The sequence below is a fragment of the Puma concolor genome, chromosome C2 (genome assembly GCF_028749965.1).
Source record: "Puma concolor isolate L17-30 chromosome C2, mPumCon1.1.hap2, whole genome shotgun sequence".
Classification (NCBI taxonomy): Eukaryota; Metazoa; Chordata; class Mammalia; order Carnivora; family Felidae; genus Puma; species Puma concolor.
In genome coordinates this window covers 52,693,779-52,717,608 of record NC_141675.1, presented here as the reverse complement: position 1 = coordinate 52,717,608, position 23,830 = coordinate 52,693,779, and the positions used below count along the sequence as shown (strand labels likewise).

The window sequence follows — 23,830 nt, the reverse complement described above, 5'->3', positions numbered from 1 at the left end:
CCCTTGTCTTTATTTATTTATTTTGACCCCAACCCTTCAGGGAGGTGGATTTGAGAAATTTTCTCCTGGCTTCTTGCTTGGCATCCTGCAATAACACCCCTTTTCTCTGCCACAAAACTGGTGCCAGTGTTTGGCTGACTGCACATTGGGCAAAGGATTTGTTCAGTAAGCAAGGGAGGATGAAGAGGAGAATCAACAGGAAAAGGAGAAGAAACACTCAGGGACCTTTAGAGAAGTATCAGAAGGTCTAATAGACAGAGATTCTGAGGTCTGCCTAGAAAAGCATATCTTGGAATAAAGCTGCCCTTGGCCTTAATCTTATTATTTCAGCCTGTTTAAAAAGGAAAGCTCTTTAAATACCTTTCTGTCCATTTGTAGTTCTCTTTTCTGAGGCATTTCTTTCTTTTTTTAATAAAGTCCTGGTTTTGTTTTTATTTTTTAAATTTCTTATTTATTTATTTATGAAAGAGAGAAAGAGAGAGGGCGCAAGTGAGCAAGGGGCAGAGAAAGCGGGGGGGGGGGGGGGAGAGATAGAGAGAAAGAGAAAGAGAAAGAGAAAGAGAAAGAGAAAGAGAAAGAGAAAGAGAAAGAAAAAGAGATGGAGAAAGAGAGAAGCTGGGTTCCCACAAAGCGGGGCTCAAGCTCACAAACTGTGAGATCATGACCTGAGCCATAGTCAGATAGACGCTTAACTGACTGAGCTACCCAGGCACCCCCTCTGAGGCATTTCTTTTACAGAACAGAAACTTGGAGGAAAAACCCAGGCTGCCCTTAGATAACCCATTTCTCTGGCAGTTACTACATACAATCAAGAAGCCAAAAGCCACAGGGTGAAGCAAACTCCCGTGACCAATTTACAACCAACTTGCTCCTGCAAAGACCAGACCAGGCCAGTCAGAGCTACCACGTGGCCCTCAGCCCTGACCTTTCACCCACTTTGCCCCTCATTATAATGTTAAAAATCATGGCCAGGGGTAGAGACTTAACATGTAAATAAAATTTTCGATGTATGAAGAAGCATGTTGTCAACTGTGCCTCTGTGCCCAATTTCCTGTCTTCCCACCCCTGCATGCATGCTTAGATGTCACCCCTTTCCTGCTTTAGCCCCTTCAAAAACTTTCCCCTGCCACTGCTCAGGGAGTGGCCTGGTATCCCTCTAACTAAGGGATGTCTAAGGCTGTCTCCCCATGCCCAGGCATGAGCTTGCAATAAACACTGTCAACACCATCCTTGGCCTCGTTTCTACATGAGAGTCAAAGAACTCTGAGGTCGGCAACATATTATATAAAGCAGAAAACAGAACAAGGCAGATTTGACAAAATTATGGCAAACTAACTTCCCAAATCAGGTCCATAAATCTGCAGATTGAAAAAGATCAGTGAAACTCAAACATGAAAAATACAAGGAAACTCATGCCTACTTATATCATATTCAAACTACTGACATAGATAAAAAAGAAAATACTGAAAACCACCAGAGAAAAGTAACACATTATATACAGGAGAACAATAATTTCAATGACTGTTAACTTTTCATCAGAAAAAATGAAAGCCAAAAGACAGTGAATGCCATCTTTAAAGTGCTGAAGGATAAGAATCTTGAAGGATATCAACCTTGACCTAATTTATATTTATTTATAAAACACTATATCTAACAACTGTAGAGGACATATTCTTTTCAAGTACACATTGTACATTCATCAACACAGAACATAAGCTGGGTTGAAAACAAGTCTTAAACATTTTTTGTTTTCAAATTGAAATCATATGGAGTGTATATGCCAACTTCCTTGTCCAAAAGATATAGAGTAATAGACACTGACTGGATTTAACCTCCTGTCTAGAAATAACAAGGAAAGACAGACAGAAAGAAAGAAGAGGTAAGGGAAGAGGGGCGGCAGGGTGGAGAGAGAGAAAGAAAAAGAACTTTCAAAACACTGGAAAAAGGGCAAAGAAGAAAGATCCCTGTAGACAGGATAGAAAGGAGGAGAGTCCTAAGATTGCTACAGTTGTCTTCAGTTTCGGCTGGTGTTGCAGGGAAAAAAAACCCTGGTGGACTCTTAGTGGAAAGAGAGCCTAGTGAGTTGACATGGAGCTACCAGCCCTGGGAGACAAAGACACCTACAGTTTAGGACAGAGACAGAGCAGCACAGAGAACTCAGTGACCTGTGGAGGAACCCACTGAAATGCTGATTGGCAAATACATTTGAGAAACTACCTGAGCCTGGGGAAAGAACCATCTGATCCCTAGTGCTAAAATAATACCTGGTATATGAAAGACACTTAATAAAAATTGTTAAATATTGAATGAATTCAAACATCTATGAGTTTTTTCTAAAACTAAATTATGCAAAAAATTTAACCTTTTTTTTTTGTTTTGTTTTTGTTTTTTGTTTTTTTGAGACAGAGAGAGACAGAGCATGAACGGGGGAGGGGCAGAGAGAGAGGGAGACACAGAATCGGAAACAGGCTCCAGGCTCTGAGCCATCAGCCCAGAGCCTGACGCGGGGCTCGAACTCCCGGACCGCGAGATCGTGACCTGGCTGAAGTCGGACGCTTAACCGACTGCGCCACCCAGGCGCCCCGCAAAAAATTTAAGTACCATAACACTCTCTTGCAAAGTGAGGAGGTTAAAAGAAAATAAAATTTAAGAAAACAAAGACAGGTTTGGGCAAAATATGTAATATTCAAACCCACATTATGAAATATATTTACCTCTTTATGTTTTGTTTTTTTTTTTATTTTTATTTTTTTATTTTTTTAAATTTTTTTTTTCAACGTTTATTTATTTCTGGGACAGAGAGAGACAGAGCATGAACGGGGGAGGGGCAGAGAGAGAGGGAGACACAGAATCGGAAACAGGCTCCAGGCTCCGAGCCATCAGCCCAGAGCCCGACGCGGGGCTCGAACTCACGGACCGCGAGATCGTGACCTGGCTGAAGTCGGACGCTTAACCGACTGCGCCACCCAGGCGCCCCATACCTCTTTATGTTTTTTAGGTATCTTCCTAATAAGTAATTTTAATGCATATTGTGCTTGCGCTCCTAAATGAATATTATCCAACAAAGTTACCCAACTTTAAAAAGTAAAAATATTGTGGCACCTGGGTGGCTCAGTCAGTTAAGTGTCCGACTTCCGCTAAGCATCCAACTTTGGCTCAGGTCATGATCTCACAGTTCCTGGGTTCGAGCACCACATCAGGCTGTCTGCTGTCAGCACAGAGTTCGCTTTGGATCCTCTGTCCCCCTCCTTGGGCCCCTCCCCCACTCGCATGCAAAAACAATTCTAAAAATCCCAAGGCCTTATCAATTTTTCAGAATCACTATGCAAAACTGAGAAATGATGACCATTTCAATTCAAGCATTACCTTGAGAGAGTTATAACAGAAGGAGTTAATTACCTCACATAGAATAACTTTGAGCCAATAAAAAGTACTTATATGGAGTTTCTACTGTCACATGAGGAATTATAAGGAATTTATAGGGTTTCACATATTCCTTTCAGGATGTACTTTAGGAACAATTACTTAGAAAGTGTTTAATTTAAAAAGTATTAACATTAAATTCAAATTCTACAATTTTATTTTATTTTTTTTAAAGTTTATTTATTTTGAGAAAGAGCACACGTGAGTCAGGGAGGGGCAGAGAGAGAGAGGGAGAGAGGGAATCCCACCTAGGCTCCATATCCAGAGCGAGCCCCCACACAGGGCTCAATCCCACGACCCTGGGATCATGACCAAAGCCGAAATCAAGACTCAGTTGTTTAACTGACTGAACCACCCAGGTGCCCCTCAAATTCCCTAATTTTAACTAAAAACTAAAAATTATCCTTTATGAGCATATGTAACATATTGGCATACTAAGCAAAAACATTTCTGATATTACACATGCATATGGTTTTTCATCCAGATAATATTTGATTAAGGTTTATTTAGATGAATGGGATAAATGAAACATATTATATAGAAGTAGATAAAACTACTGGAAGTAGTTAAAACAGCCTGAAAGATTCTGCATAGTATAAAGTTCTCATCAAAGTCTGATTAACCCTTTCTAAATCAGAATTTGCTACAGGAGAAAATTAAGTATATTTCACTTGGTCAAACTGTATGTTTAGATGTCAGGAGATGAGTTTTTCTGATTTAGGAATGGGGGGTGGGGAGGTAGGAAAGACAGAGGGACACCCCAAGCTTTTTCTCCTCTCTTCCCATTTTCTTTTGTTACACTTTTACCTCTATTCTTATGTAAATCTATTCAGTTATAAATTCTAAATTAAATGGTAGTTCTATGTGAAAAGTCAACCTCACTGGTTTACGGTATTTTCTGAATTGCATTACATGTAAATATGAGCAAGTGAGTTGAGCTGCAATTGTGGGTACAGACAATATGTATCCCCACTCATTTACACTACCCAAGAGTAAAATAATCAATCCACTTGACCACTGTGATAACCAAACTATTTCCCCTATATTCACAAAGGATAAAACAGTAATTATCAATGTGCAAATAATGATGTTACTTCAGTGTTTTCAATTCTAAGGATATTGAAATGGTAACCATAGAGTGTTCAATTCAAGATACATTGTCCAACAATGTCCAACAACAGCAAAACAATTCTTATTGAAAATATTGGAGATATTATTATGTAACAATATATTCACCATTTCCTGGAAGAAAAAAAACACAGGCCTACTTTTAGTTCCCAGTGTAGGATTTAACTTCAATGGTATATAAATGCACATTTATATACACTACTAGTGACATTCATTCATCCAACCAACTGTTCATAAACAAAGGCTCCTAACACCATGGTATTGTGCTGGTCTGGGAAATATAAAGTTGACAGGCTACAGGGTTTATCTCCTAAGAGAAGAAATCATACATGCAAACGGTCCTACTGAAACATTTATAATTGCTATGAATACAAACTACAATATATACAAAATTTTAGAAAACCAAATCCAATAACATATAAAAGGAAGCACATTGAGTTCAAGTGGGGTTTCTCCCAAAAATATAAATAAGATTGGTTTAACATTTGAAATTGACTGATGAAATACAACATATCAATGAAATTCATCATACCATCTCAATAGATGCAGAAAAAGCATTTGACAAAATTAAATATTCATTCCTGATAAAAACTCAAAGGAAACTAAGAATAGAAGAACAATTTTTCAACCTGAAAAGGGCATCTATGAAAAACCTACTGTTAACATCTTGTATAATGGTGAAAGATTGAATGCTTGTCTCCCTAAGATCAGGAATAATCAAAGGATATCCACTCTTACCACTTCTATTCAAAATTGTGTCTGAAGGTTCTAGCTAGGGCAATGTGGTTATAAGGCAAGAATAAGAAATAAAAGGTCTTCATATTTAAAGGAAAAATGAAAACTTTCTTCATTTATAGACAACATAGCTGTCTATGCAGAAAATGCCAAAGAATCTTACAAAAACAAGTAATCTCTAAGTGAGTTTAAAAAATTGCAGGATACAAATTTAATATGCAAAAAAAGAACTGTATTTCTGTATACTACTAATGAACAACTAGAAATGGAAATTTAAACCCCAAAATCTTAGTATTTATGATGGCACCACAAAACACAAAATGCTTAGGAATAAATCTAACAAAATAAATGTAAGACTTATATGTTGAGAACTACAAAACTCTGATGAAAGAAATGAAAGAAAAACTGGAGATGCAGAGCTATACCATGTTGAAGGATGGAAGCATCCAGTCTCTCCAATTCTGATCTGTAAAGTCCACATAACCCTAATAAAAATCCCAGCTGGATTTTTTTTTTTTTTTTGGCAGAAATCAACATACTTAATCAAGTAACCCACACAAGAGAATATTACTCAGTAATAAAAAGGGAATAAGTTACCAATATAAGCAACAACATGGGTAAATCTCAAAAGCATGCTAGGTCAAAGAAGTCAGACTCAAAACCTACTTATTATATGATTCCATATATATGACATATGAGAAAAGTCAAAACTGTAGGGACAAAAAATAAATCAGTGGTTACCAGGAAGCTAGAAGTCGTAGGAGGGGTTCACCATTAGTGGATGGAGAATTCTGAGGGATGATAAAATTGTTCCACATCCTGATTCTTGGTGTTATTATGCAACTGTTTGCATCTGTCAAAACTCAAAGAACCCTCACTAAAAATTGTGTATTTTACTGTATATACTCAATTTAAAAAAAAAAAAAATCAGTTTAGTAAATAGACAAGGTATAAAGAGAAAATATAAAGTATATATCTGATTTGTATTCAGAATATTTAAATAACTCTCCAAGTCAATAATATAAATAATTCCTTTTAAAAAATGGACAACAGATAGGAGCATATACTTCACACAAAATGGGACAGCCACTTTGTAAAAGTTTGGCAGTTTCTTATAAAGTCAAAGCTACATTTACTATCCCATTCCTAACTATTTACTCAAGAGAAATGAAAATATGCTTACCCAGACTTGTACGCAAATGTTCATATAATTTATAATCAGAAAAACCATAAGCTGGAAACAACCCACCTGTCCACCAATTGCTGAATGAATGAACAAACTGGTCTAGCTATATGATGAAATACTACTCAGCAACAAAAAGAACTGATGCTCATACAGCAATGAGAACAAACCTGAAAAGCACTATGCCAAGTCAAAGAGTGCAGTCACAAAGGTCTACATACTGTATGGTTCCATTTGCATGGCATTTTGAAAATAGCAAAAGTATAATGACATAAATCAGATTACTAGTTGCTAAGGTCCGAGATGGGGAAAAAAGAATTGACTTCAAAGGAGTATAAGGGGCCTTTCTGGAGAGTAATGTAAATGTTCTTTATCAAAAAATTTTGGTGATACTTAACATAATTGTATACATTTGTCAAATGCATGGAATTTCATATTAAATATTGGGGAATTTTATTATGTTTAAAGTGCACCTTTCCTACACTTCCATAGGTTTTCTTGATACCTACAGAACAATCAGAAAATGTTTTTAATTATTTTAAATCCCATTGCCCAGGGACATTAACCATTATTAGCATTGATATACAGCACCCAGGATATTTTTCAACATAACTTTTGATTCAATTATAACTTTAACTTTTGGTCAAAACTAAAATAGGATTCAGATCTTTTACACTGTTCAGGAGTCTCCATTTTTTCAGTTCCAAAATATATCACAAATATATTTATATTTCAGTAAATACACTGTGCACATTAAAAAAGAAAAACAGTTCATGCTATGCTTCTCCTAGTTGTAAGTGAACACCAAGAATTCTTTCTGCATAATGTCTTTATATTGCCATTAAATCTTTCAACATTTGCAAAACTTGTTTGTATTACCATATACTTTAATTTAATTCTTGTCTTGGATTCTCTAAGGAATGTATTTTCTAGTTTTGCTAAATAAAACTCAAATAAATCTTTTGTAAAAATAGAATAAAATCCTAACCATTATGGGATGACAAGACAAAAAATAACAGTCAACATTAAATAAACATTAATGAAAGAACTTTTGGGAAGAGAGAGGATTATTTGTTGATTTGTTACCATCAACTCTTTGTAAATTTAGGGGAAGATGCTATACTCACACACAAAAAAGCTACTCTATTTAAACAGTTTTTTTTTTTTTTTTTTTTATGAAAGAAAAAAGAAACCCCAGGGTCTAAAATGTAATGAGTGATCCTATTAGTTCCACCAGACTAAAATCATACAGTCTACGTATGTGGTCTTTTCAGCCACATCTGTCATGAACCATTTTTACATCACAAAATGCAAAATACTGAGCACTGATTTACTAGATGAGACCTGGGAAAGAATTCGTCATTTGATTTTTCCCCTAAAAGAAAAATTGGCTCACAGGAAGACAGGTGACAGTTCTTTGCAGAGCATACTCAGAACTTACACATTTTAGAATCAAATCTTAATATAACCTAAGCAACAAAGAGAAAACCATAATGAAATAGAGGATGAAATAAAACAGAAAAACAAAAGAAATCTCAATGATGGCTTTCTTAAAACTCAGATACTTTTCTTGGCTAGGAGACATGGATTAACTGTTAAAAATAATTATGATGTGTGTAAATGTATAAAAGGGCTCACCACATAGTAAATGCTCAATAAATGGCACTCTGATTAATTTTAAGTACTTCATGAAACACATTTTTGTTAAGCATTTTATATACTGATCTGATTTTCCCCCTTTCAAAAGCTTGCAGTTACACTAAAATGGAATTTTTTCTTAATATAGAATGTATAGTACAGAAGAGTTTTGAATTCATTATTTCCTTGACTTATCTGAAATCTGCATTTGTCATTTTTTGGTAGATTTCTTTATATAGTGTTATTTTATTCATATTAAAAAAAAGACCTATAATTTCCCTTATAGGAAAAGGTCTACTATCATTCCAATTTTTTAATGGCTTAAATTAAAAAATATTAAGAGGTGATTAATAAAAAAAACCTCATTACATGATTCTGCTTTAGGTAAATTACTGACAATTATTCTAAAACCACTGAAAGAGAAACTGCACACTTGATATATAAACAAACATCCAAATCTTATACACTTGTCAGTCTTTCAATAATGAAGTCTGGGGAAAAATAAATTCACAGACACCCAAGTGAATTGGCAACTGTAAGTGACAGAAGCCCTTCTAAATCCTCTGTTTACACTGGGGATTAGTGGAGTAGATTTTGAGTTGCAAACTGAACAGTCCATGGTCAAGGGAACCTGCTCCCTGTCAGCCCGCAGGGCATAAGGACAAAGCATGGTCCTGGTAGGAAGTGACCCATAAACATATTCCTACCCAGGATTTATACAAAGCCAGTCTGCCTCACAGAAACTCCATATGACCATTAACTGGCCTGCATGGCCTGCCAGGAGGCCTAATTACAGGTCTACAGAGCCCAATAACAAAAGCTGAAGGGCTTTAGCCTAGGGATGATCTGCTTTATACTGACTTGAGAGAGTCCATATAGAGGACCCCAAAGAAAGAGGTTTAGCTTTAAAATTCTCCCCAGAGATCCAGCATTGTACTCGAGTCTAGAAAGCCCACATGCAACATACTTCAGCTAGGCTTAAACATACCACCCTCTCAAAATTAACATTCAACTACTGTCTGCTTAACATCTGCTCAAACATGGCAAGTTGCTGTGATATTGTTAGACTCTAGCTGATAGCTTTCTTCTTACTAAATATTATTAAGGATAAATAATAGTCATTCAAATATAAATGTGTAACCAATGCTAAAACAAATAACTTATGCTTTTTAAATGCAATTTACTTAATGATTCTCTTTAGGAAGTACTACTTTATATTTTTTGAGTTAACACAAAGCCAAAAATCATGTTCATTATTGGAAATTGGACATTATCAACTTGATTTTACATAAAAGCTAATAAATTTTATGTGAATTTCTGAAATTTGCAGAAACCGTATTTGATGAAAAATAGGTTTAACCAATGCTCAAGTCAATTAAACTATTTAAAGTTTTATTCATTTGTTTCTGTTTTTACATTTGCTGGTAGGAGGAGAATGTTTGGTTCAATGTCTCTTCCTTAACTACATCATCACTGTGGTGATGCCATAAAAAAACTACTCCTACTCTCTAACGATTATAGAACCCTCAGTTACATATTGGGTGCTGTTCTAGACACTTTATTACATTAATTTATTTAGTTCTCATAAAAGTTCTAAAGGTACATATTATTCCCATTTCATAAATGAAAAAAACTACAGTCCAGCAGGCTTTACGGACTCTCCCATGGATTTACAAGTAAATAATAGAGCTGGGAATGGTACCCAGGCCATCTGACTTGAGAACTTAACTACTACACTATACTATATTGCCTTTGATATCAATTGCTAACATTTACTGAATACTTACTATGTACCAGGCACTGTTCGAAGTGTTTTACAAATGGTACCTCATTTAAGCTCTTATAACAACAAAAACCCATTAGTTATGTACTATTAATATCTCCACTTTATAAATGAGGACACTAAAGGAGACTACCAAAGGAGACTACAGGGGAAGTGATCCACCAAAACTCACAAAGTTAGTTACAGAGGCCAAGTATGAATCTAGACTGCCAACATACTATGAAGCAGAAGCCTACATGGGGAAAAAAGAGGTATGAAAACTATTTTATGAAATACAAATTAACTTTTTACCACTTTCTCTGTTTTTTAGGTCTGTCCAACATGAAAAATTTTCTCACAATACATCAGCCTATTTCTCAGAGTCATAGATCGGTGGTCAGAAACTTACAGAGCAAAACCTCTCTGATGGTTTTAAGTCAGGGTAGCAGAATGGTTGTCTATGCCCCTTGGAAATGGTGCTACATTTTCATGGCAATCTCAGAATCAGAAATATTTACAGTTAGACTGGACTTTAGAAAAGCATTGGGAGTTCTAAGATCACATGCCTATGAAGAGAAAGGGTTAGGAACAGGCTTCTAGGTACTTAATGGGTAGCTAAAAGCATAACGTCTAAATTTAACATGGAGCAGAAGAACTGGGATGGAATGAGGCACTTATGACTTATTCCTAAGCATAGCTCCTTCCCTGGACATACTGTGCCCATGTGTGTAACTTATCTGTGTTTCACAATACTTAACCAGCTTGTATCCCAGAAAGGGTAACTGAAATGCAAGTCCCTAGTTAGGCTGAAGACCAAAACATTGGTGATTATACAACACTACCCTGGATTTTTCAAAATTATCAGAAATTTTGCTATTATGAGCACTCTTAACAATTATGAAAAATAACATTTTTCTGACTCATACTTTACTAATTCTTATTATCAATTAGAAAAAACTCATTTCAGAATCAAAGGCTTACATGAGGATAGAAATTATTTTATTTTAAGGTAACTATAGACTACACCTAACAAAACAGAGTATGTATTTGGTAATATTTTCCACCATCCTTCTTTCTTCCCAACATAACTTAGGGATTTAAACTACGGATAGAAATAGCTCAAGAGTCAGAAATCACTGGACTTGAGTTCTGGTTCTGTCATTCACTAGCTATGTAGTCTTTTACAAATCATTTATGCTTTCCAGATATTTGTAAAATGGAGTTAATTAGCTCTCCATGCTGTGATGTGAGTCAAACGATAAAAGATTTATATAAAAGTGCTTTAAAAACTAGAAAGCAAAACAAAACGGGTTGTAAACATTATTCAGAAAATGAAATACTACACAGAGATTTTCTGATAAAGGTGATTTACCATTCATGCACTAAAGGAAATTGCTATTTTTTCTTAAAACATTAGAGATATAATTTTAAAGGCTGCTTGTGTCAATACCTCTATTAAAAGTAAAATATTAAAAAGATTTTAGAGAACAACGTGTCTTATAACCAGGTTGTAAGAAGTGTCATCTTTTCATACTGATAAAAAATATTTACATTTTGGAAAAAAATTCTCTCCTCTAAATTCTTCTTCAGACCTACAAACACGTATGGCATAAGATGCTACTGTGTTTTTGCAGAAAACCCAAATAATGTTTGGACTGCCACTAACATGTCAAACACTAGTGAGAGCAAAAGAGACAAGTCTTATCTTCTTTCTTTCTCCTCTGTGATAATCATGTTTCATTATCTTTTCTGTCATGCACTATCTTAAAGTTTAAGATTAAAAAGTCAGATTATTGGCCAATATCTTCTACTTTAGAAGCCAGATAATTTCTTGTGTATTTATTTTATATCCATCAAGCTGGTTAAAATGAACATAGCAGCATTAAAAGGTTTACTTTTCAGTTACTTCCAGATTATTTGTTTCTTCACAATGACCTGTTCACCAATGATTAACAGCTGGAATCTTATTTGGCATAGTACCACTCCCTACAGGTGCTGTTAAAACTGTTGGAAAAGACTTATAAATTTTAGATCTGGTTCCTGGTCTTCATCATGTTCATTATTTCACTGGAAAAGTAAATTCAACACTTATGAAATAATTAAATATTAGTATCAGCCATATGTAAGTAAATATCAGCATAAATGGTATGCACAAACAAGGACAGAAAGATTTCAAAAAAGAAGAGAAAGATTATGTGCTGGAATGGTCACAAAACTCATGTGGAAATTTTGACATTCGTTTTGAAGTGCTTAGAGGTGGAAGAGGAAAGAGGAAGTCATTTCCAGAAGAGAAAAAAAATCATGAGCAAGGATTCATAGGTAGAAAAGAATGAGTAACTCAAAGAATAATGAGAAGAAGTTCAGAAATGAATTCTAATAAATACAGAAAAATCTGTGGCTCCACCATACAGAAAGAACCTTGGAACCTTAAACACAGAAGTGTAAAATTGATTTTTTAAGCCACTGAGGGCCAGTGACTAATTTTGAGCAAAGTAATATCATCACCAAATGGTGGCTGAGAAAGAATCATTTAGCAGTGGTAATCACAAAAAACAATGTGGAAATAAACATTTCCTGGTGGCTACCATTTGCCAGGCTCCGAACTAGGTGTTTCACGTATCATACTTATCTTCAAAAAAACCCTACAAGGTAGTTATTATCCTCCCCCTTTACAAGTGAGTAAATTATGGTACAGAGAAGTCCCCAAAACTAAATACTTTCAAATAGGCAACTTAAATGTGTGACAAGGTTTAGTTGAAACAATAGGGGACTATACTCATATATTGCTGATGAACACGTAATATCCTTCAGACACTGTGGAAAAGTTTGGTGGTTTCTCAGAAAGTTACACATAGAATTCCCAATGTACACTCCTAGGTATATAACACCCCAAATTACAAACAGGTACTCAAGCAAGTACATGTATATGCATGTTCATAGCAATACTATTTACAACAGTCAAAAGGTGGAAGTAACACAAATTTCCATCAATACAAATGGATAAATAAATGGTGTACATGGAGACAATGGAATATTATTCAGCCATAAAAAGGAATAAAATACTGACACATGCTACATTGTGGCTGTACCTCCAAAACATTATGCTAAGAAGCTGACACACGAGGCTATACAGTGTGTAAGTCCATTTATATATATCCAGAATATATAAATCCACAGAAACAGAAGGCAGATTGGTGAACGCCAGGAGCAGGTGTCCAGGAGTGGAGAGAAACTGCTTCATAGGTAAGAGGTTTTACTTTGGAGTGTTGAGAATGTTTTGGAAGTAGAGAGAGGTGGTAGTTATACAGCCCTGTAAATGTATTTAATGCCACTGAATTGTTCACTTTAAACAATTACAATTAATTTTAAATTAATTTTATGTGAATTTCACCTTAATAAATTACTTTTTTTTTAAAAATAGAGAACTATGGCAAACTAGAAAATACACACGTCTGTCATGTTCCATTTCTTTTTTTTAAACTATGTTTTGTAGAACCAATAAACATCAAACTGCTCACAGTCAAACTGCTCAAGGTAAGTAGTACGAGTAGGCTTAGAACTCTTCCACTATTCGCTACCATCTCTGGAGAAGAGAACTGAAGAGACCATTGGGAAGTTAGGGATTAACCTCTGGCTGGTAACTTTGGCATCTAGACTAAGGAGATGGCAGTGGGAAAGATGATAAAGGGATACATATAAAAAATGTTTCAAAATAAGATCATTCATTCTAGGTGAATAATTGCCTAGTAAGAAGTCAAAGGTAAAAATTTCAAAGTTTTGTATCTTAATAAGTGAGAGAATGGTAAAAGCATTTTTTAAAAGGAAAGGAAGAAAGCAAAGGGTTAATAGGATTGACTCAATATCACAGGGTAAGCCATTAGCTGAGGTTATAACTTAAAGATTGAATCTTACAAATTTATACAATTCTGCAATCTTCTGTGTCCTACTGCCATTCGAAAACGACAAAAAAGCAATCTTAGATAAAACCTTAACTTCACATCACCTCTGAACTAAACATTAAACAACAGACACGAAAGTTGGTTTTAACTGCAATTTAGTAATAGACATGAGAAACGATTCTATCTAAATCTGAAGTGTAGCATAACAAAGTACAAATATATGGTTTAATGTATAAAAATATGGTCGTAACAAATACAATAAAATCTGTGACTTCAAATTCACGTTTGGTATAAACCAAACATGCATGATACCTTACATTTTGCTTAAATATTATTTTTACTCATACATATGTCTTTCAAAATCATACCACTAATAATTGTTGCCAAATGTTCTAAACATATTTTAATTCCAAACCAATAACATTATTAACATTCACTCATAAATCAATGACAATGCAATGGTTACATATTGCATTTTCTGGGACCTATAGTTAGAATACAGGACTAAGCACAGCAGGATTTCTTTACAGACGAACCTTATCTACCAGACTATAGTAATTATAAAGCTGAAATGAATCCTGTCTCAAGAATCTAACATACAGCCTTAAGTCTTTTCTTGTACTCGATTTTATGGCCCCAAAGTCAAGGATGTTTTCCCTGAGAACTCAAGTAAACTTCAATGTGACAAAATGGGTGCTCCCAGCCCTTCCTGTCCGGGAACCTCACTCTTAGGACTAGGCTGGATTTTAACTGCAAGACTTCCGGAATGAGCTCAAGTTGGTCTTATTCCCCCTTCCTTTATTTTATTTATTTGCTTGCTTTGTAAGTAATACAGTGAACACCTTAAATTCTTCACTGAAGGAAATCTAGAACTTTGATAGTAAGTTCTAGATTTGCTTATATGCTCCTCTCCTATCCATCTATCTACTTCCCCTCTTCAAGGCCACAAGTTCTCATTAAAAGCAATACTGGATGTTTCTCAAAGGGGTATAATATGTTATATCATATTATAACACAATATATTCATAGAATTGGCATCAAAAGGCCAAGTCTGGTTAAAATATTTACTTAATCAGTGGAAACATAAAGTAGCACAGTCCTTTTATAAAACAATTTAGCAAAAATGCATAAAAAGCCAGTCTAAATATTAATACCCTCTAACCTTATAAACTCATTTCTATAGTAATCAATCCCAAGAAACCTATCTAAAATATATAAAACACAATTTGTAACAGGATGTGTACCACAGTGTTACTGATAAGAGGGAAACGCTGGGGACAACACGTTACTAAGTACAGAAGAAAATTATTAAGTAAATAATGCTACATCTAGCTAATGCATTGCTTATCCAGACTAATGTAGGTTTTTTAAATTTGTCATAATATTTTTAGTGTTTCTCAAATTCACACAACCTAACTCTTTATCGAAAACAGAATTTAGAAAGTTAAATTAAAATATGTGGGGTGACAGCTGGGACCAATATAAGTAAGTTCAACACTATGAAGTTTGGACCCTAAGATCTGTTTTATAATAGGCTTCAAAATCCTATTAAAAGATAAAGATAACTGTATAAAACTATGAAATGAAATTCTTTATAGTTGTATTAATGGAAACAAATATTTTCTGAACTAAGCACCATAAATATTGTCTTTAAAGCAAAAGTTTGTCCATACTCAAATTATGAACTGGCAGTAATTTTTCAAAGCAAAATGCTACTAAAGAATTAAAGAATCAATGTATATTATGTAAATGATAGAGAATCATATTAACTAGCTTAATCTTACAGCATATTTGAGTCAAAATATGAAAAACCAGATAGCAAGCAAAATTATAATACTATGTAGAAACTGTAATTTCCACATAAAGATAAAATGAGTAAGATTAATACATAAAATATAAATGACTTAAAATTAAAAAAAATTATTTTAATGTTTATTTATTTTTGAGAGGGGAGACAGAGTGAGAGCAGGGGAGGGGCAGAGAGAGAGAGGGACAGACTCCAAAGCAGGCTCCAGGCTCTGAGCTGTCAGCACAGAGCCCCAGGTGGGGCTTGAACCCACAAACTGTGAGATCATGACCTGAACCAAAGTCAGCTGCTTAACCAACTGAGTCACCCAGGCTCCCCTCCCTCCATTTTTTTTTTAATGTTTATTTATTTTTGAGAGAGACAGAGTGTGAGCAAGAGAGGGGCAAAGAGAGGGGGAGACACAGAATCCAAAGCAGGCTCCAGGCTCAGAGCTGTCAGCACAGAGCCTGACGTGGGGCTCGAACCCATGAACTGTGAGATTATGACCTGGGCTGAAGTCGGACGCTTAACTGACTGAGCCACCCAGGTGTCCCTGAATGACTTTTAAAGTAATATGGAGAGTTATAAAGACTCACAAATATTATTAAGTTTTATCCTTTTATTATAAGTTACTTCAGGGCGCCTGGGTGGCGCAGTCGGTTAAGCGTCCGACTTCAGCCAGGTCACGATCTCGCGGTCCGTGAGTTCGAGCCCCGCGTCGGGCTCTGGGCTGATGGCTCAGAGCCTGGAGCCTGTTTCCGATTCTGTGTCTCCCTCTCTCTCTGCCCCTCCCCCGTTCATGCTCTGTCTCTCTCTGTCCCAAAAATAAATAAACGTTGAAAAAAAAAAAAATTATTATAAGTTACTTCTATTAGTGATTTAAGAAGCTAGTATATCATGTGTTCCCAATCTTTAGACTGTAGACACTCTGGGGCTAATGCAAGAAATCCCTGAATCAATATGCACATATGTATTTTCTCAATCAATGAATACTAAAAATACAACTACTATCATTTGGTAGTCTGAAATTACTTTTATGTTAAAATAGAATTCTCATTTTCCAATTGGAAATTATACACTCTTTACAGATCTTTAAAAAGTAAATAATTATAACAAATATGTACTACTTTGGTTATATCATTCTAATCCTACCTCATGCTTACTCTTGACAACTTGTTTAAGTATGTTACATACATTTTGAAAAGCACGTTAAGATTCAAAATAATATCAGTACTTAGAAAAGATAACATTAATCTTTTACATTTTTTAAGAAGGTAAAATAGTTAATGTCTACATGAATCTGAGGATTATGTATAAAATCAAAGTCAAAGCATTATTGTATCATTGAAAAATAAGACATACAGTATTTTAACACTAGATGGTATCCAGAACAGTTCATCGAGTTAGTCCAATGGAACTGGAGAAATTACTAAATTATACTTATCTTGTTTTCCTCAACAATGAAAACCTTGATCTAAAACTCCCACTTTGTACAAAAGTTAAACCAAAACAGATCATAGTCTTAAATGTAAAAGTATAAAACTTTTAGAAGAAAACACAGGAGGATGTTTTGTGATGTGGGGCTAGGTGAAGAATTCTTAAACATGCCACCAAAAGCACAGTCCACAGAAGACAAATATCAATAAACTGAACTGCCTCAAAACTGAAACTAAAATTAAAGTCAATTTTATAAGTAAAAATATAAAGAATGACCTTTTAGCATTATACTCTATACAGCAGTCGATACTTCATATAAAATATGGCCATACATATAACCCAGATTTCACAAATTTGTGAGGACATATGAAAACAGGTGTTTTTTTCTTTGACCCACCTGTAAGCACGTCAGTATTTATTTAGTACGTTTTCATTTAAATAAAGTTAATCATGAGCACTTACCAGCAGCTTCAAGAACCAGCTGTAGTCTGGCTTTGGCCTGTTCGGCTGGTGGCTAAAAGTCAACCATAAAAGACATTTACAGGTCAGTTTTAATATATGGAGCTTTAAATTAATGTATTACTATGCAAACATCAGAAAATTTAGAAGACCTTATCATAACAGATATTAATATCCATCCAACATCTTAATAAAACTCCATCACAGCAGCTCTACCAATCTACTCTCTCACTGTAGTAATTGAATCACACTTTTCATTAACATGATGGAAGAATGAATTTCTTTCTTTCTTTTTTTTTTTTTTTACTGGAAAAGGTTTTGTTAGTACCCAACATCAATCTGCAATAGTCTAAATCAGCACCTAAATCAGTACCAATCAGCAATAGCCTAAATAACTACAATTGAATAATGAGGCAAAACCTCCATATATTTAAAAACATATTATCAAGCTCTGTTTTTTTTTTTTTGCATATGGAAACATGCAAAGTGACCTATCGGAATTTAAGTAACAACTTGATATTTCAGGCAAGTCATATCCAAAAACCAAATTTTTTTCTGCTTTCCTATTTGAAAGGGGCAACTGTGATGATGATGTGATTTACAAGCTTTCAATTCCTACCAAATGTCCTCAAGTTGTTTTCTCAATGGACTTTCATTCAACACAGTTGATAATGTTGAAATTAACCTTACTTGCCTACCAGTGACCTTATTTTGAGATTTTCGGATTAATGTGTTGATGGTATCTAAGATAACATGGGTTGTAGCAGGTTATGAGTTATGAATTTTCATGAAGGACCTGTTAAAAACTTTTGTTAAGTTTAGTTATTTATTTTGAGAGAGAGAGAGAGAGAGAAAGAGAGAGAGAGAGAGAGAGAGAGAGAGAAAGAGAGAGGATGAGCAGGGGAGGGGCAGAGAGAGAATCCCAAGCAGGCTCTGTGCTGTCAGCATGGAGCCCAATGCGGGGCTGGAACCCAAGAACCATGAGATCATGACCTGAGCTGAATCAAGAGTCAAACACTTAATCAAATGAACCATCCAGGCACTCCATAAAACCTTTTTAACACTTGAGACTATACTTCACCATATATTTATAAAGATGTCAGCAAGTGACTAAATATAAATAACCTCATATATATATATATGATACCATCATTTGAGAATTAACATTTTATAAGATATATTTTTAAATTTCTCTGTGAAAAAATGGTTTGAATGAAAAGACTTACATAATTGGATATAGAAAGAAGATGTCTAAGAATTGTTAACCATTTGAATGGTGCCTCTGAATAAACTGTAAGAAACAAGATGGAAGAGTAGTAGATAAAACAGGAGGAAAGACAGGTAGAGTCTTTCATATCCTAGAACAAGGGGTAACAAACTATGGCCCTAGACCAGTGACCTGGTTTTTTATAAATAAATTTTACTGGAACACAGACATGCCCATTTGTTTACATACTATCTATAGGTGCTTTTGTGCTTAGTACACCAATAGCAAAGTCAATTTTTTGTGACAGAAAACTTCTGGTCAGCAAAGCCTAAAATACTTACTATCTGGACCTTTAAGGAAAAGTTTGCAGACCTTACCATAGAAAGAGAGACTTAGGAGAATCTAAAACAGTGGTGTGAGATGACATCTGTACTTAGGTAAGTCATTCTAGCAATAACTTGATGATGAATTGAAAGGAATGTGACTGGGGGTGAGGGGCGCAGTCAGGAAGGAATTAAAGAATGCCAGGTGACAGACAATGAGGGCCTGAGGTGGAGCAGTGGTGGTGAGGCTGGACAGGAAGAACTAGATTTGAGAAATAATTAACTAGTAACATGAAAGGACTGACTGAATAGGAGAGAAGGAGGAGGTGACAAAAACAGTACTTTATGTCATATGTTAGTAGAGAAAATGTACGTATGGGAGCTTTATGAAGTTGCAAAATGTTGAAAATATGTAACATCAAGTTAAACTATCATAGCAAAATATCAATAGAATGTGTGATATCTACTGAATATAATCTAAGAGTTATAAACTAAACTGCCGATGGGGGCCAAGCAGTTAATACAAATATTTATGACGATGAGAGGCAAAAGACATTTGGCCTCAGTCATCAGAGAGTACTGTGAGGGTGCAGAACAGTGGAGCACATGGCCTAGCGAAAGGAAGCGGCTAATAATCAGCACCTACTCACTGCTGTCATACAGAAATGCAACCCAAAGCTACGAAATGTCTTGATTTTTCATGAGACTTTAAGTTCCCATAAAGACCAATACTGTGTGGAACAAAGAATACTTCTAAAAGCCAGGTTCAATCCCAAAACAGTTTGTGACCTCTGCCATCTACTTAATACACATAGTAGAAACGTGACACTCTGTGCAATATAACATAACTAGAATGGCATGAAGGAAATGATATTCTGACTAGCAGGTCCCAAGCAAGCTAAGAATTATGAAGCATACATTTCAGAATGTCCTAGGAAGCAGTGTCCTTTGATAGAAAAATGTTAGGCACTTTATGGTGAAGATATTTCATGGGGAAGTTTCATGTATTTCACAAGAGAAGATTATTTTTAACAATTAAGAAATATTTAAGACACAGAAAAATACACAGAATGATGAATACCCACATCCAAGAAAAAAATTAATATTGTTGTAGTCTCCTACCATACAAACCCCCCTCCATGGCGGCTCCCTCCCTCCTCCATTTATAACCTCTGTCTTGAAAATATGGTAATTACCATTCCTAAAGATGATTGATGTTTCTGATAAAAACACCTGTTAAGACATATTTATATTTTCATTAATTTCTCTAACAATCTATAATATAGGATTCATATTCAAAGATAAAGAAAACCAGTTTAGTAACTTGCCTCTACTATACATGACAGATTGAAATTAAGACCTTCTGACTCCAAATTTCAGGATCCTTCTAACTAAATCACTAGGACAGTCATGAAGTCAAAGCAATTAATTCCATAGATATAAAAGCAAAAGAATGAATTTTTAATTCTGTTCAAAAGAAAAATCTGTCCAAAATAATACATTTGTCCCAGCAGATGGAATACGAGGACATTCTAAATACATTTGCCTATACAAATGTAACTTGCAAAATCTTATTTGTGAAATACAGGGATCATCTTCAACTGTGGGGAGAAATACATTGTTGGATTCATCAGACTTTTGAAATTTGTATTTTATAAATATTTTTATTCTTATAAATATTAAATATTAGGTATCGTCATACTAACTGGTTTAGAATGAAAATACCTTTATGGGCTTGGGTTCCAAAATTTCTAATGCTTTACTTATTTAGAGTATATTACAGTTCAGGGATTAGTGTGAATTCCATCTAAAATTGGTTTTATTTCGGGGCGCCTGGGTGGCGCAGTCGGTTAAGCGTCCGACTTCAGCCAGGTCACGATCTCGCGGTCCGTGAGTTCGAGCCCCGCGTCGGGCTCTGGGCTGATGGCTCAGAGCCTGGAGCCTGTTTCCGATTCTGTGTCTCCCTCTCTCTCTGCCCCTCGCCCGTTCATGCTCTGTCTCTCTCTGTCCCAAAAATAAATAAAAAAAACGTTGAAAAAAATAAAATAAAATAAAATTGGTTTTATTTTATTGATTTTTTTATTCAGATTTTATTCAGAACCAGAAATCAAATCTTACTCAATAAGCAATAATATAACACCAAATAGAAATGCATGTAATATAGCAATTCTGCAATATAAGAATTGTAAAATGAGGGCATAATTAAGAACACAGTTTCACAATTATATTGTGTGAAACAAACTTTTGGATAAAAAATTGTATTCCATTAAAAAATAGTATTCCATTAAAAATAATATTCCTCACATCAAATTTAGTAGTGCATAATTAGATAAACAAATATTACCAAAACTGAATTATGGAGAATATAACTGTTGTCCCCTCAAAAAATTTTAGCATTAACATTAACAGAACAGTAAGAACAGTATGAACTTATGCTTCTTTTTTAAAGGTATATTAAAGTTAAAACATTATTATGGTATTATATCACAAAAAAATAAATTAGTAGGTATTGTACCATAATTTTAGCTTACTTAAAGAAAACTGTACTTCTGCTAGAAATTCCTATATAGGGCTTAAAATTCTAAATTAGTAGTGGTCTTTTGGATGCCTAGGTGGCTCAGTTGGTTGAATGTCCAACTTCAGCTCACAGTGCATGAATTCAAGTCCCACATGGGCTCACTGCTGTCAGCGTGGAGCCTGCTTTGAATCCTCTGTCCCCCTCTCTGTCTCATGCTCTCTCTCAAAAATAAACAAAAACATTAAAAAAAAAATAGTAGTCTTTCAGTGGGGGAGAAGGGTTTGGTAGTCTTTCTGTTGTTGTGAGCCATGAATATACATATATATAAAACAAGAAGCAGAGAAGCAAGCCTATCCTTACATAAACCAGTTTATACACTAAACTATTTAAACTCTTTGTTCACCCTTCACATTTCCATTCATATTCAGCTCCCTGAACCCCTGGACACCACTATGGAAATTCTGGGGGCTGATGAAACAAGGGCCATTCCAGCTGCCAACAACACTTTTGGGTGCTGTTAAGAACAGGGAAGTAAAAAGTCTGAAAGAAACACTGTGGCTGAACTAAGAGAGAACTCAAACTTGGAAAATAAATTAAACTAGCAACATTATGCAAAATCAAAATTAAGGCTGGATTATACGGTTTTCAGCTCTCTCTCTCATTTTAAATCATCATATGCTCTTTTTATATAAAAAATAACCAGAGAGCAAATTCTGGAAAGATGGTAAATAGGTGTTTACTCTTTAAGAAATTACCAAACTGTGGGGCGCCTGGGTGGCTCAGTTGGTTGAGTGTCCGACTTCAGCTCAGGTCATGATCTTGCAGTCCCTGGGTTTGAGCCCCATGTTGGGCTCTATGCTGACAGTTCAGAGCCTGGAGCCTGCTACAATTTCTGTGTGTGTGTATATGTCTCTCTCTCTCTCTGCACACCTCCCACCCCAGCTTGTGCTCTGTCTCTGTCTAAAAACTAAACATTAAAAAAAATTAAAAGAAAAAAAATTACCAAACTGTTTCCAAAGTGGTTTTATATTCCCACAAGCAGAGTTCTAGCTGCTCTCCATCCTTGTCATGACATAGTACAGTCAGCCTTTTTAATTTCAAAATTCTAATAGTGGTTTTAAGCTTACTGTGGTTTTAATCTATGTTTCCATAATGATTAATGGTGTTGAACGTCTTTTCATGTGTTCGTTATCCTTATTTTTCCTTGGAAAAATGGATGTTCAAAATGCCAATTTTTCGTTGGATTGTTTTCTTATTATTGAATTTTCAGAGTTCTTAATTATAATGAAAATCATTTTTCATACATGAGGCTTACACATCATCTATACATACATGCATGTGCATGCATATACACACTAAATTACATATTTATATTTATTTTCTGAATAAAGCTCCCACTCTCATTGAGTGGCTTATTTTTTCATCATCTTAAGAGTATCTTTCAAAGAAGCAGAAGTTCTTAATTTTCATGAAGTCCGACTCATTAATTTCTTCTTTTATAAATCATGCTTTTGCGGTATTATATCTAAGAAATCTTTACCTAACCCCAATTCATAAAGTTCTGTCCTGAGCTTATACCTAGAAGTTTTACAGTTAACTTAATTTCTATATAAGTGCAACACTGAAAAACATTAAAAAATTTTTTTGATATATTGTGCAATAGTTTCAGCACCATTTGTGGAAAAGACCATCATTTTCCATGCAATCATCTTGTGCCTCTGTTAACAATCAACTGGATGTATATATATATCTGTCTACTTTTAGACTCTCTATTCTGTCCCACTGATCTGTCAGTCTTTTTTTTTTTTTTCTTTTTTTTTTTATATTTAATTTTTTTTTTTTAATTTTTTTTTTTTCAACGTTTTTATTTATTTTTGGGACAGAGAGAGACAGAGCATGAACGGGGGAGGGGCAGAGAGAGAGGGAGACACAGAATCGGAAACAGGCTCCAGGCTCCGAGCCATCAGCCCAGAGCCTGACGCGGGGCTTGAACTCACGGACCGCGAGATCGTGACCTGGCTGAAGTCGGACGCCCAACCGACTGCGCCACCCAGGCGCCCCTGATCTGTCAGTCTTAATACCAATACCACCCTGTGGTATTACTATAGTTTTACATTAGCTCTTGATTACTATAGTTTTGTATTAGCTCTTGAAATCAGGTAGAATAAATTCTCCAAACTTTTTCTTCATTTTCAAAGTAGTTTTGGCTCTTCTAGCTCTTTTGCATCCCTTATTTTATTTTATTTATTTATTTTTTTCATCCCCTATTTTAGAATAAGCTTATCTTGGGGCGCCTGCCTGGGTGGCGCAGTCGGTTAAGCGTCCGACTTCA

At 35.1% G+C, this 23,830-nt stretch overlaps 1 protein-coding gene across 1 annotated transcript in view; it reads right to left on the bottom strand.

Moving 5' to 3' along the window:
• Window positions 1-23,830, bottom strand: part of RSRC1 (arginine and serine rich coiled-coil 1) — a 422,099-nt gene that overhangs the window by 158,833 nt on the left and 239,436 nt on the right. Inside the window, exon 6 of the mRNA XM_086674595.1 lies at window positions 17,454-17,505. Within this exon, the coding sequence (XP_086530721.1) occupies window positions 17,454-17,505 (52 nt within the window). The remainder of the gene's footprint in view (window positions 1-17,453; window positions 17,506-23,830) is intronic.